The following is a 15,239-nucleotide window of genomic DNA, read 5'->3' on the forward strand; positions in this document are numbered from 1 at the left end:
AGACGGGGACAGACTTTTTAGTAGCACCTGTAATGACAGGACAAAGGGTAATGGTTTTAAACTAAAAGAAGGTAGATTTAGATTAGATACAAGGAAGAAATTCTTTACAATGAGGGTGGTGAAACACTGAAACAGGTTGCCCAGAGAGGTGGTAGATGCCCCAACCCTAGAAACATTCAAGGTCAAGTTGGATGGGACTCTGAGCAACCTGATCTAGTTGAAGATGTCCCTGCTCATTGCAGGGGGGATTGGACTATGTGGTCTCTAAAGGTCCTTTCCAACCCAAACCATTCTATGATTAATCCAGTGCTGTTCTCAAAAGAAGAAATTTTGCTTGGTCACCTTCCCCACTCTCCTCCTTCCCTGTCCCAGCTCATGTTGTCCTTCAGCCTTGCAGCAAGTTGAACTGGGGCTGTCCTTTTCTCAGAGTATGCATGGCCATGTACCTGCAATAGCCAGAACCTCTCTCTTCATCCATTTCACACATCTCTTGGTGAACACCTTGCTAGCCTCCCTTAAAAAGGATGATAGGGCTTCCTCACCGCAAGCCCACCCACTGGTGCCCTGCTTGCTGCCTTTGAAAAGCTGAGCAGTATTACCCTTTCTCCGAGGTTGCATTAGAGGTGCTTTCGCAGAAGAGATGTAGCTGCTGCTACACAGTGACTTTGGTGCCCACAAAATCCAAAGACCTGGAGATGAAAGCAAGACAACCTAGAATTGAGGTAGGATGGGAGGAATATAAAAAAGAGTTTGTGAATTCCTTCTAGAGAAGTTAAAATACTGCTTTTGGGGGAGCAGGAGTATTCAGGTGGCTCAGTGGCCGCCCTGCATTGCTGATGGCCCAGGGACACTGCGCTGCTGGAGGAGTTTTCCAAATGTGAATCCTTGGGTCTTGCTCCTGGGTTGTAATTGTGTTATTAGCTTCTTGGAGGAAGTACTAAAAGCAGAATCAGACTGCAAGTAGTCCAGACAGAATGTCTACACATCGCTTTAACAGCTGTACAGAAGTATCTGAAGTGGGCATTGAGGCTTGGTTGTCACACCTGGTGTTAAGCCTTGTTGGTTTTAAGAAAAGGCAAAAAAATGTGGACACCATGCCAGGGCTGCCTTCAGAGGATGTTTGCCATTGTTTTCCTCGCTGCACATTCATCTTTCTAGCATCTGTCTTGGATTGACTGCCTCAGAAAAGGCATTTGCAAGTAGAATGGATGAGAAGTATACTTAAAAGTCAAATATGGTTGGTTGTTGTAAGGCAGCCGATAGATAGTTGGCAAGACACCAAAAGGTCCAGACACTAATCTAATTGTTTACAGCTCATGGAGAGATTAATCCACAAGATTGGATGCCCTCATTTCCTTTACACATTACAATGAATGTGTGAGATGCCAAACCCCATGGGGCAGCAGCAGAAAGAAAAATGGCTCCATTTCAGTGCAGTTATTGTTTAAAGTTTAGAAATATATTGATTCTTTTTGGGTTTTGATAAGAATATAAATGCAAAGCGCCTTGCTTAATATCAGAGTATTCTTGTTTCCTAGCCTCAGTAAAACAAAGTCGCACTTTCTTATTTTAGTGTAATATAATGCTGTGCACAATTCAGATCAAGCATATGAAATGAAATGTATCAAATACACAGTGAAAATGGTCAGGATGCACTCTCCGGCTTGTGAGGGCACCGAGAACTGCAGATGCTCCGCATCTCTGAAAAATGAGTGAACCTACCTGTGGATGTCCGGGCTGGTGAGCTCTGAAAATCTTGGCTGCTCTAAGATGCCGTGCGTTGGAACAGAATAAGCTCTGCAAAGCTTATTCAAACAGCAACCCCAGTATTACTTGGGTGACCAACGAGAGTAAAACAAACACTGCTGAGTGGCTGTTCCAAGCAGGATTTCTGTGAAATAGGCTTTCTCTGAACTGAAAGTGGAGCTCAAGAGCAAACAGTACTGTGGGGCTATATCCACTTTGAAGAGGGAATGATTCAGTAAGACGACAATGTGGCTAACTGCAGGGTGTGCTCCTGCCTCCCTCTGCCCGCCTGCACTGGTGTGGCAGAAACACGGGAGCACAGCCATGCGGGGACGTGCTGCCCCAGCTGCCATGCACTGAGGGTAGCGCCGGGCAGTGCACTTTGTCCTGGAGAAAGGGGATGTTTCATCCTCGTGATACCAGTCATGCTGCTAGTGATGCTAGTGAGTCGCCCCTTCTGCCAGCAAGGAAAATTACCGTGACTTTGGCCAGAAGCAGGATTTGGGAAAGCGACCTGGAGACCAGATAAATAATGCTTTGGTCTTGCAGACCTGTTAACCTCCAGCTTACTGGCTGAAGCGGAAAAGTTTTCATGAGCAAAGTGTATGTGCATGTTTGCAAGCTAGTGAGTCTGTGAGCTGTTTACTGGTCATCACAATATTTTCTTGGTGAAATTTTGCTACAGTTGCAAAGAATTTTCAGAAAGCTAATGGGATTGAGATATATTTATTGCGATGTTGCAATACCTGGCACATTTGGGGGAAGAAAATTAATATCCTGAACTAGTCTTTGCAGTGTTCCTAATTCCTTGACTAAGCACGTCCTCATATATCATTTTACTTTACCAGCTTTTGGGAAGAAGAGAACGTTTTGCTAGTCAGGACTTGTTTTGACTTAGTTTTTAATAGTATCAGTCAGCACCATGTTGCCTGAAAGTCTGAATCTGACAAAAGTTTAGTTTTAAATGGGCTGCTTTTATGAGGTCATGTGTAGACTCATTGCGCCTCAATCAAGATCGTAAATGTGTAATTTTAAAAACATTCAGTGAGAATAAGCATTTGCATATCCTTGGAGAAATTGTTCTCTGCTGCATAGCTGAGCTATTTCAGCCATGACGTGGAGGGGGCATTTCAAGATTTGCATGTCACTTAAAATATTGTACTTTGCAAGGAAGGATATAGAAAGAAGTAGTGCAAGTAATTATTTTTTCTCTGTAGTGCAGTACTTCTCCCAAGGTAGAGAGTGACGGTACCTAGGATATCCAAAGCCAAGATTTCTGTGGTGCAAAAAACAGTTTGGGTGTTGAGTTGACAGCTGGTCATCGCTGCACGTGAAAGCTAAATGGGGGAATGATGAGAGAGAGAGAGGTAACTGTACAGAACAGTTTCGGTCCTCTACTTCTCAATTATTTTTTCTATTTTGGGTGTCTTGCAGAGCAGTCAGCGTAGCAAGGTCTTGATAAACGGTCAGCCATGGCTTGTGTTTCCGTCCTTCAGAACTGGTGTTTCTTCCACAGGGAGTAGAGCGCATTGACCTGCCGGGGCTCAGGAGCCTGCGCACCGCCCGCAACCTGGAGCAGGGCATGGTGCTGACCATTGAGCCGGGCATCTACTTCATCGACCACCTCTTGGACCAAGCCCTCCGTGATCCTGCGCAGTCCTGTTTCATCAACAATGACGTCCTGCAGCGCTTCAGAGGATTTGGTGGGGTGAGTAATTCTTAACCAGATGTTTTTATGAAACTGGTTTTCTGTTTGTTTGCCCTTACTATGTACTTGAGAAGAAATCTGTTGGAAGTTGTAATATATTGCATGTAGGGCTGTTCCTTAAGGCAGCACCATGGGCCATTTGACCCTGCAGACAAACCAAGGGGTTTTTTTGTTATTTTTCAAGGCGATTTTATACTAGTGATATCTGATTAACAATACACCCATATTTTTCCATTGACTGAAATACCTTCTGTCAGCACTGTACAGTGACTTGCCAGGTAGGTGTTTTGTCTAATGTGTGAAACGTGTATGTTATGAAATACGAGATGAGATCTGTAGTCCAGAGTTAGCTTCCTCGACAGCAGCAGAGTCCAGTGCTCCCTCCCAGGGCAGAAAAGCCTGATGCTGTTTAAGTCAGGGAGGCAGTAGAGAAAAACAGCAATAATTGCTCTTACTGGATTATTGCCAGAATTGTGTGAAACTTCTGAACATAAAGCCTTCTCTGATTTCCAAAGGAATGGCCAACGGTCTGCTAGAGGTATGTCATTGCAGGCTCAGGCAGAGTGCTCGTGCAGGAGGGTTGCTGTCTCGGGAGATAGCTGTGATCCGGGCGATCATTCCCATGCAGGCAGCTGCTGTGCAAGTAGAGGGGCCTTGTTTCTCCATGATCTCCAGGGCACATTTCCCATTCAAAGCCACCGCCCTCGCAGAGCGTTCAGCAGTTGCAGCGGCTTCCAGTGGGTTTTCATTTTAGCAGGGAGAGCATTTGAAGGGTGCCGCATTGTTCTTCAAGCTTCCGTATTCATGCACAGAGAAGATAGAGCAGGCAGCTGCAATGCCCCATCCTCCTCATGGCTTTTCTGCTAAGTCTCAACACGGCTAACAATCACTGGCAACAGCGGTGATTTTCTGGTATGAAAAGTCACTCATTAGGAATTGTCTGCTGCTGCCATCGACTAATTTATCACTGTACGCCAGCCATGAGAGGGTAATTACTGTAACGCTTTTGGTCTGAGCTGGCTTTGAACCACCAACCCCGACAGAAAAGCTGCGTATGCCATCACCAGTCGTGTGAGTCAGCCAGGCTCCTGAGCAGCTGCCCGTGGAGGCTCCCCGTACGATGTGTGTGCAGCCTTATCGAGAGATGTAGGACTTTACCCTCACTGGTATTTAATTCACTGCTGAGGTTTGGGACATTATCTGTCTCTGCATTGTTTCTTTATCAAGACTTGCCAGCCAGCCAACTGAGATAGTGGTGAACGAAAGGCAGCTACCTCTGCATTTTCTAACTGCGAGCATGTTATATATGGCGCCGCACGCTGAAGCATATTTTAAAAGAACGCTGTAATGCACTTGTGTAGCTTGACACCACAGTGAAAACAGGTTTAACTATCTTCGCTCTCCTTGTAAACACTCGGTGGGAGTTTTTCAGCAGTTGATTTGATTCCTGGTGAGCTTTCTCTGGAAGTGCTCAGTGAAGCCCATGTTTTTCCATAACTGCTGTGAATGCCCACTCCAGCTCTGCAGCTTGAGGCGTGCACGTGGCTCACCTGCTGCCTCTGCATGGAATAGGAGTGACAGCACAGGATCTCTACCTTATTACTAAGTTGCTGGATCAGACACTTTTGTTCCAGAGATTTCAAGCAAAGCCTTAACTTTCTCCCCTGTTTTTGCTTAGCTTCCTGTAATGATGACTTGTAAGGAGAGCTAGCCAACAAACTTTGCTAAAAGGGGGAGCTGCCCAAAAACGATTGAGCAAAAATCTAAATCTCCGATCCCCCTGTGAACAATACATTTTACTTAGAAAAAAATAATAATACACACATACCCTGAGCCAGATGTTGTCACTTGATTTTGTCCAGGAGAAGGATGGAAATAAAATCTGAGAGTGAAGTACATCTGAATATTTCTGAATTATACACAAAAGCTGAATTGTAATGAATCAAAATGAATTTTTCCATCTTTATAATTCTGACTTGATTCTGCATGAATAGAAGATGCAATTTGTGCTGTGTAGTGTGCTTAGTTATTTGCATGCTGGTTCCTTCTAGTTTATCCAGAATGAGTGAGTATTTCTTTCAAAATCATGTTAGAAAACTTTTTCTCTAAGTGATTAAAAAAGATCTTGTGAAGCCCAGTGTTTTTACTAATGAGTATTAATAATACAAGGGTTACTATTGGTGTCAGTTCTAGCTAAAGAGCTCACTACAGCCAGTCCAATCTTCCTTTAAGCTTAAAAAAAAAAAAGACATTCTGCAAAAGGAAATAAGTAGTCCTTTTCCCTCTGCAGAGCTCAGCACTAATTAAAATGTTCTTAATTTGGTTTAGTTTAATTCACTTCAAAAACGAACTGACATTAACCAAAGTAACACCACTGTAATTCTGAGTAAGACTGTCTGCACTGGGGATTTGTGGATTTTAATGAATTCACCTTGAATTCATGTCTTTTTTTTTGGGCTTTGCATAATTTTCTCGACTGTGACAAGTCTCTGCATTGAGAAGAGAAGCTCTTTTGCCGTGCCAAAAAGGGCAAGACTGTAGCCATTTATTGTAATTCACACTGCCCGGTATTAGCCATAAAGAGATTGCAAAAGCTGCAAGAGCAGGAAAGAGTGAGAGACAACACAAGGTTTTCCTTCGCCTGCTCTGCATTGTTGCGGGCGTGCGGGGCATGTGCTGGCGGCACCAGTGCAGCTCCTGCGCACGCTCGAAACACATCGTCAGCAGCTTGGCCTTCCTGCGTCCCAGTAACACAGACACCCACGCTTCGTGGCTGTAACTCTGCTCAGGGACCTCATAATTTGGGCTTTTACCAATCGAGAGCTGTTCTGGGTCAAATACAGATCCCCCTGGAGGGAGGCAAGAAATTTTGCTAGGGAATCTGCTTCTGAGAGCAGGGTCTGCCCTGTCTGAAGCCCTAAACTGTGCTTGACAGCCGTTGAGTTCAGTCCTTCGCAAGTGGCCAGTTTTGGGAAGTCACTCAGTCACATGTACTTCAGTTCTCCATCTGCAAAACTAAGGTCTAATTTACCGAGGTCATAAATTCTGTGGGGCAAGGGCTGCCGTTGGGCGCTGGCGCAGCGCCTGTGCCAGGGCACCTCTGCTCTGCCTGGACTCTGCCCGTGCCACACTCATAAATAAACATAGATGTGCAAATAGAGGAATGTATATACAGTTGTATATATTGCTCAGGAAAAACAGCCTATTCCTCAAGGAAGGGGAAATACTGACTCCAAATGCTGCCCTTTAGGGTTTGACATTTCCATTCTTCATAAGCTGATTACTGATTCATGCAGTTGAGACCCAGTAAAATTGTTCAATCGTTTTTTGGTCTTACATATTCAGTCTCAGTTCAGGCTTTATTTTTCCCTAGGATTTGTAGAACTAGCACTAGACTTAATATGTGAAAACTCTATGCAACTTAGAGAAAATGCTGAAAGACAGCTAAATGTTAAATACCTTGCTTTCATTTGCAGATCTTTCTCATTTAAAAGTTAAATAGATTTACAAAGCCCAGGACCTTGAAGATCCACTAATATTAGAGTATTTTTCAAAACAATAGTACTTCCCTTACTCAGGAACAAATGTTAAACCAAATAAAACCCAGGACATTTTAATTGCTTCTACCTTTCATTCACAGAGCCATGCAGTTGTCTCTGTCCTGATTTTTATTTTTCAGAAGGTTGAGTTCTGTTTCTGTGTGTTGTGGAATGAAATAGTTTACCAGGCAATAAACATGATGCTGATCTGCTTTTTAACATTTCATATTATGCAGCAGTAATAATGCTGCACAGCGTTTTTTGAATTCTTTTCATAGAAAAGCAGTTATAATGAAATATGTAGCTTTTTTTGAAGTTCTTGTAAGAGAAGTGATAGTTGTAGGCAACCCAAAACCAGTGACTAGTTGGTTATAAACCTTCTTTAACCCTTTTCTCTTGTCTAATTAACATAATTAGGCTAAAGTAAGATCAGTTATTTCTAACCTGTATTTAGCTTATAGTTTATTGCTTCTTTTTGAGCCTGGATGAAAGGACTGTGTGCCTGAAGCTTCTTTTGCCAGCCCTATCAGTTGATCTAATAAAATACATGGCCTCACCCTGCTAATCTTGGTCATCTTTTATAAAATGTTTATATGCGGACCTTTAAAATAAAGTGTGCCTGACATGAGGGCTTGCTTGTGAATAAGAAGCAGGAAGACTGACAGCATGGAACAAGAAAGAGTGACTGTGTAGCACAGAGCCTATTAGCCTCTATAGAAAACATGTTGGCATTGCCACTTCATACAACGTGGGAACAGGAAAGTGCCTTCCCAACCCTGCAACGTACCCACCTACCCCTGGGTTTGACATCAGGGCAGCTCTCTTTCCTTACCAGTCCCCCTGAAATACAGAAGTTGAACCCTGCTCATGCTAAGTTTGGTCTATTAAAAATTATTGGTGAGTCGGCGGCTGGGTAATAAGCGCCGTAGGCTCCATGCATCTGCCTCTTTAGGATACCAGTTATAAAAACAGACACGTGGATCCTTCAGCCGGACAGAAGCACGTGTGCTAATTTATGGGGTAGCATGTGTGGCCCACATCCTGTCATCATTTCCCAGGCAAGCCTCCCACTCTAAGATCTTGCAGTGATAGTATTGCTTTCCACAGCCATAATCAAACAAATGCTCAATAGATTAAAAAAAAAAAAAGAGGAGACATGTCACCAGTGGTCTTTTTTAATCACATCTGGGATCTGTCATTGTGCAAATTTGGACTATTTAATTGCCCAAAATTGTTTCTTGATTCTCAAAAGCCTTTTATATATATCATCATCCAAAAGAAATGAATGAGTGCTACAACCCCCTTCCCTTGGAAGATAACACAGGAGGCTCTGGGGAGCATGACTGTATTAGTAAGTCAGGACAAAGTGCGAGGCTGTATATATAGCTGACAGCAGCCTTGGTATTTAACTCCTATGCTGTCCTTGGCTGTGCCCACACAGCCCTGCTTTGGGACAGAGTTGGGTCCATTGAGTCTAGCCACATGATGGTCTGTCTGTTGCTGGCATTAGGCAGTTGTGCAATCAGGTCTATCTAGACAGATCATGTCGCTACCCTTGATAAGAAAAAGGCATTTTAGGGACAGTCCTGGCATTCCTGGCCACTTCACATTTGCAGGAGTGCTTTTTGAAGCATGCCATTTCACACTGAAAAAGCAAAGCCTCCCCTGGGGTGTTCGCAGAGTGCCCTGAAAGCTGCTGGTGTGGCGAACCTCACACCTCGGTTTGCTGTTCCTTTAAGCCGTGTCCGATTCCAAACCACTCTGTAGCCCTGAAACAAGCAGCACTGCTGAACAAAGAGCCTGCAAACAGGGACAGCTCTGAGAGCGAGTTTCATAACCACTGTCCCCCACTGGGAAAGGCAGTCCCAAGCCAGTGAGCATTGCCAGGCAGATCCAGCATCTTTTGTCCATTTGGACAGAAGACAAGACCAAATGCCAGGCTCTCCTGTAGGGAAGGTTTTGCAGGTCCTCTGAAGCTGCTTCTTGCTGCTGCTGGGTTTAAACTCAGGGTGAAGCATGGAGGGTGTGAAGGAAAAGGGCAAATGCAAAAATTTCCTCCCCCTTGAGAACCTGTGTTCCTCTGCACTTATGTTGCCTTTAGGCAAAGGAAAAACATGCACTGAGAGCAAGAAGTCTGTCTGTTACAGTAAGCACCTATTTCAGGTGAGATCCATCCAGGCAGAGGAATGGTTAGATCCTGGAGAAGGAGCTGGAGCTTCCTAGGAGTGATGGGTGAGGCCCCATGGGAGTGGTGGGTCCATGTGCCTCCAGCTATATCCGAAAGACATTTGGAGTTGCTGATGGTGAGCAGACCGGTGAGGTGGTGCTGGCTCTTCACTTTCAACAGCAATCCACAGCTGTGGATTGCTTATATGATCTCTTAACAATGTTTTTCCTATACAATGAGTTGCTGTGTGTGGCACTCCAGACTGATGGGTTTCCCTGACCTCGCTCAGGGCGTCTTGCTTCTCACCTCCACCAGGATCTCTCTTACTGGACTCCTTAGCCAACCCCATCTCTCTTCGTCCATCCTGTTTCGCCTCACTGTATTGTCCTTCCCTCGGCTCCTTTCATCACTCGTGCTCCATCTTCCAGTTCCTTCCCCATCCTGATTTTCTCTTGCAGCCTAGACAGGGCACAGCATTGACAAACACCTTGTCCCACTTGTTCTTCTCCCTCCCTCTTAGTCCAGCCTTCATGTGCTCTGCTTTCAAGTCAGTCTGTCCTCTCAAAGAGTGCTGAGGTATTGGTAACAGCATGAAACACTGAACTGTAAAACACCAACAATTTTTTTTTCTTTTTTTTTTGCTAATCTTACTGGTTAAGCAGATGAATTGTGGCTGGTATTTCTCTGTAGCAGATACACTGGGGAATTTCAGGTGATGCTTAGTGAAGCCGGCAGTGCTTGGGAAGAGACTCTCCCCCAGGCTTCAGAGCAGGGTTCAGCTCTAGCTTTGTGTGGCCTCACCTCTCGAACTTACTTTTGCTCTAACATTTCTACATCGATGCTGTGCCCAGCTCCATTTCCACTGGTGTGCTTGCCAACATGATGCTTTGGCTTTTACCGTGTCACCAGATCTGTCTCCTGGATTCTGGCACTTTTGCAGGGCTCACCTGGTAGCAGCAGGCTTTTGGCAGGGGCTAGTCCACCCAGGCAGGCTGTGCCCTGGCCCAGGACCCAGCAGGACAGATGCTGGAGGCTGCTGTGAGGCAGAGGGCACAATTCACCTTCAGATGCAACATGACTGCCTTGCTGAATCCTTGGGGTTATTTTTTTACTCAGCTGGCCAAATTCGAAGCAATGAATCAAAAAACCCATCCTGGTAAAATCTGTTCAAGTGCATAGAGTCATTCAATGTGTTGCTGATTTCCTCTTCTGCAGCAAGGCACCGGCCTTTCAGGCACATCGAGTGTAAAGAGCCTCGCGGCTTTCAAATTTACAGCTGTCCAAATCAAATGTGTGAACTCAATGGAGTTTGTTTATTTAATTCTGCTTTATAATACACTTAACTTGATACCAAGTAAAAGAAATAATCTGGCAAAGACATCATTAAACAGTTTAATAAGGACTGGGTGACTCATTTTGTTTGAACAAATGGATTATTTTGCAATCAGAAGTACAAATGTTAACCAGCTTTATTTTTAGTTGAAAATGTCAAGAGGTCAGAAACAATTAAAGCAACTGTAAGGTGGGAGTCCCCAGAGTTTGTGTTCTCTTGGATTTACACCTTACTAAAATTGCTTTTATTGCAGCTTAGCGACTTACTAACATTTTTCTGATAAGATAACGGGAAATGACTGTGTAGGCATATTTACTAGTAAGAAGAGATTAGAGTCAAACAGAAACAGAGCATACTTTTCATTTTAACAGAATGAGAGCTGGAAAACTGAGAGGATCTGCTTTTTCCTTGTGTGATTTGAAAGGTGACTGTATTTTAAAAGGAATGTCTGACCTGCTTAGGACTTTCTCATCAGCTCAAAATTCAGTGTTTTGAATACCAGCTACAAGCTATTTCATGTTGCAGTTCCTCCTTTGAAAGTTCATTGTGTTTAGAGAAAAGAGAATGCGATGTTTAAGTGCAAAGAGCAGCAAACTGCAGCTCAGCAACAGGACTGCTTCAAGAATGGGCACTTCAGACATCAGTAGGCATTGCTGCTGAGCCTGTCCCTAGCAAGCCATGCGCTAGCAGGGCTGGAGGCAAATTCAGGGGAAAAAGTTCCTTTTGCTGCTCCTGATGTCAGAGGGTTGAGATTTATTGGTCCTGTGTAATTACGCATCATGAGCTCACTGATGCAGCATCTCGCTCAGCCTGTCCCTGGTGCACCTGGCATAGCAGAGGCGCCACCTGAGTCACACCACCTCCTGTGGGGTTGCGCTGCCAGGGCTCACCATGGAGCTTGCGTGGTCCCAGGAGGGTGGCAGGAGCCCGCAGCCCGAGGGGGATTGGACCCGACAAGAGCTCTGCGCCACAGTGCTGGTGGTGATGAGCAATTCTCGTGTTTGCAGTGTGTTGCTCTGCCTGGTGTTGCATCAACACCACAGGCTGAAACATGGCTTGTGCTCCCGCTGCTGTCGCTGCCTGATGTGCTTCTCATCCCCAGCTGGAGTACCTTGGTAACCGCATGTTCTCTGTAACAGGTCCGGATCGAGGACGACATCGCAGTGACAGCCAGTGGAATGGAGCTGCTAACGTGTGTCCCACGTACTGTTGAAGAAATAGAGGCTTTCATGGCAGAAGGCCAAAGCAGTGCCAAGTCATTTCACTGACTCTTCAGCCAAAAGCAGTAACCTTCAGGATGATAATTACTGTCTCACACAAATCAGTCATTGTTCTGATTTAATGCTGCATCATATAAAATAAAAATGCATCTAATTCTTAATAGCGAGAGAGGCAGGCAGGCTATTAGCTGGAATGATTCATTAATTAAAAATGAAGGTAGAGGGCTTCAGCACTTGATATCCAGGTAACTCAAATGCTGCTTGCGATCAGTAGTTTACATTACCAAGTGCCACCTGAATAACCCTGCTGCATTATCAGTGGGGCTTATACTTCTGTCACATCTCAGCTCAGACATATCTTGCAATTAAATCTGAATTTTGATGATAGGGACTCTTTAAAATACCAAATGGATTATCTGAATGCTGTTAGCAATTGTAACAATCTAAGTCCTTTTTTAAACTTCATCACAAGTATTGCGAAAAACAGAAGAAAAATCAGCTGTTCTTGGTGGACATGACACTTATATTTTTCTTACGGATCTTATTCCAGTGTCAATGGAGTAAGCAGAATCAAATTTTTATTAAAATTCATCCTTGGCATCATTTATGCTCACAAGTGTGTTCGTTATGCTTTTCTGCTCCTGTTCCTGCTTCTTTATCTGACCTTTTTACCACTTTGTGCTCTGGAAACTTTGACCCTTCATTAGCCAGATTTTTCTGCTCTGGGTAGTGGGTGTACTGATCCTTCACACACAGCCCAGTGCTTATTAGATTTGTCCATCTATTTGTTCCTTAAAAATGTAGATTGCTGTTGTGTTGACGAGCAGTAGAAATTGTAAGAAGGGAGTATCTTTGCTACAGGGCTCAAGGTCAATCAGCAGCATATGCTATGCAGAATGATAGAGTTATTTTTAACTGTCCAGTGTTAGCCAGTTCAGAATGAAATCATGTAAATTTTATTTGGATACACCACAAACATATTAATAATGATCATAAAATTATTTTCCATTCATACAAGATTTAAATTATCCAGAGAAGCCTTTCTTTACTGTAGGTGTTCATCAGCCTGCAGGAGAATAAATACATTTCTTGCATCATAAAATAGCACTAGTTGCTGTAACAACATAAAAACAATCTTGCTCACTTTATGAACACATCAAAACTCCTGCTTGGCCTTCAGGCTCCATTGCACTGTTTGCCTGCAAAGCCCCTTCAGAACATCCCTCCGCCGTGTCAGGGGGAACTGAAGTCGCAGCAGGATGTCGGGGCCTGTCTGGGTCTCGCCGCTTGCCAGATGAGGATTTTCCCACTGTGAAGGGATTGGTTGACTTGATCATCTCGGTTCTGCTGCTCACATCCCGGAGCTGGTGTGCAGGCGATGGAACCAACCATAAGCTGCTGGGTGCCTGCAAGTGCCAGTCTTACATGGGGCGTACAACACAACGTGGGTTTGGATGGTGTAAAAAACTACTGTGTTGCTGTCTTTGTGCCCCCCACCTGGGACTGGATTTAGGTCTGAAATAATTTCCTTTAAAATTGTCAAATGTGTTGTTCTACAGAGAACTCTTTGGAGTTGATCTGCGTGACAAGAACCTGCTCTTTATTCCTAACAGGTTGGTGACCCATTGCTAAATAGGAAACTGCATGTTGGAGACTAAAGAAATGTATTGTGAAATAATTCAGGGGACTTCAGTCCTTATGTTTAATGTCACTTTATTAACAAATGAGCCTGATTACATTTTTTTAAAGGTTGTGCATTGGTTTGTAAGAGGTAAGTGCGGGAGGTCTTGACTGTGAAGGAGAAGGAGTGAGGAGGGGTGTGCGTGAGATCAGCAGCTTGTATGTGCAACCGTGCTAATGCTTCCTTCTGTGGTGACTGCAAGTCTCGTACCTCCGAAATGTAGTACTAGTGCAGAGGACATCGGGCTTTGCTTTGGTAGCTTGCAGATATGAGAACACAGAACTACACTGGCACTCCCCACTAAAACTTGGGAGGTTTTTCCAGTGCAAGATGGTGCTCGTGGCCTCAGCCTTGTTCCCGCCGCGTCCAAGTGCGTTCCTGTGGCATGCTCTGAACACACCCATGGGATCGCTCACTGCTTTGGGCACTCCAAAACCTGCTGTTGCTTGGGTTCAATAGCAGTTACTATTTTAAAGTAACACTTCACAGATTTTATTTTTTTTTTAAAAAGAGTTTTGGAATTGTTTCAACTGAGCTGTAACCCAAGTCTAGTTAATAGGCCTTTCCCTGCCTGTGATTAATCTTGGCAAATACTGGGCTCTGCTGCTGCAGAACAGGTCGAGCAATCTGGTGTGCTGCAGGAGGCAGAACTGGTTCTGCTTCGACATGTACCAGTGAACAAGCCCTACCGCGAGTTCTGGGGGGAAAGCACTCACTCACGTAATCAGCTTCTCTGTTGTTTTGCTTGCCCGAGATCTGTGTTTCGGTCTGGGATGGTGCATCGCCTCCCATTTTCCTTCATAATCAGGCCCACGAACTGGGTGACTAAATTTTATCCTTCCTTCCAGAAGTCTGTTCTGTAATTATGATAACTTTTATCTGCTTAAGCAAAAAGTGAGTTAGAACTTTTTTCTAAATTAGTATCTGGGGGCAGGGGGAGAGGAAGTAAGCCTTTAAAAAAGGCAGTGGTATTTTATACACTTAAAGTATATTGGGGGGGGGAATACAGGTTACAGCAAACTTTTTTGACTACATTAGGCTATTTTAGGCTCTTAGCTATCATGTTTTCCCAAATGCCTTTTCCCCTTGGTGCAAACAGACTTGAATAGAGTTGCACCAAAATAATAGGAAGAGCGCATTATGTTGAGCAAGTTTGTGTTTGTGTGTTTAGAAAGGCCTGAGCACTTCTGAACTGACACGTGTGCATTGCCGCAGCTCCCTGGGGCTGGATGCACTCTGGCTTTATCACCCGCACCAGTTACGCTGCTGCAGCTATGGGGTGCAGTTAAAGTCCCGGTGCTCGTGGGGGCTAGCGTAGACACCTCTTCCTGATACAGCGAGAAAGTGGGAATAAGGTTTCCTGGTGAAACGTATGGTGCTGTAACACTCCTTCTTGTAGTGACAGGCATGGTATTCTGTCACAACTGTAGTCGCTGTTAAGAAAAATGTGTGAAAAGGAAAACCTTAACTTTTATAGGCCTACACTGGCGTTTTCTTGTGTAGATGTGTATTTATTGCAGCCTTCCCTTAAGGAGAAGAGAAAATCACCCAAGTCACCTCAGTACGAGTGTCCAGCGGAGGGGTAAGATTGAGGCATTTTGGTGTCACACAGCCTGGGCTGCTCCACCTTGGGGCAAAGAGAGGGAAAGCCTTGCCTCTGCCTTTGCTCTAGGGCATCTGAGACAGCTATTGTGGCAGGAGGGGGCTCAGAATAACACCTTTCTTGCAACCAAACTCCCACTGAGGGTAGACTTAAAATAGAATTTGTTATAATATTGGGTCCACGGCATCACATACTGAAGTGATGTGCTGCACACAGCCTACGTGCTTCCCTAGGCAAACAGC

The 15,239-nt window shown here is 44.5% G+C and overlaps 1 protein-coding gene across 1 annotated transcript in view; it reads left to right on the plus strand.

The window, feature by feature from the left end:
• Window positions 1–12,316, plus strand: part of PEPD (peptidase D) — a 142,192-nt gene extending 129,876 nt beyond the window's left edge. The window contains exons 14-15 of the mRNA XM_054840802.1: window positions 3,263–3,454; window positions 11,633–12,316. Of these exons, the coding sequence (XP_054696777.1) occupies window positions 3,263–3,454; window positions 11,633–11,761 (321 nt within the window). The 3' untranslated portion in view covers window positions 11,762–12,316. The remainder of the gene's footprint in view (window positions 1–3,262; window positions 3,455–11,632) is intronic.
• Window positions 12,317–15,239: the final 2,923 nt, after the last annotated feature.

The sequence above is a fragment of the Grus americana genome, chromosome 13 (genome assembly GCF_028858705.1).
Source record: "Grus americana isolate bGruAme1 chromosome 13, bGruAme1.mat, whole genome shotgun sequence".
In the NCBI taxonomy this organism is placed as follows: Eukaryota; Metazoa; Chordata; class Aves; order Gruiformes; family Gruidae; genus Grus; species Grus americana.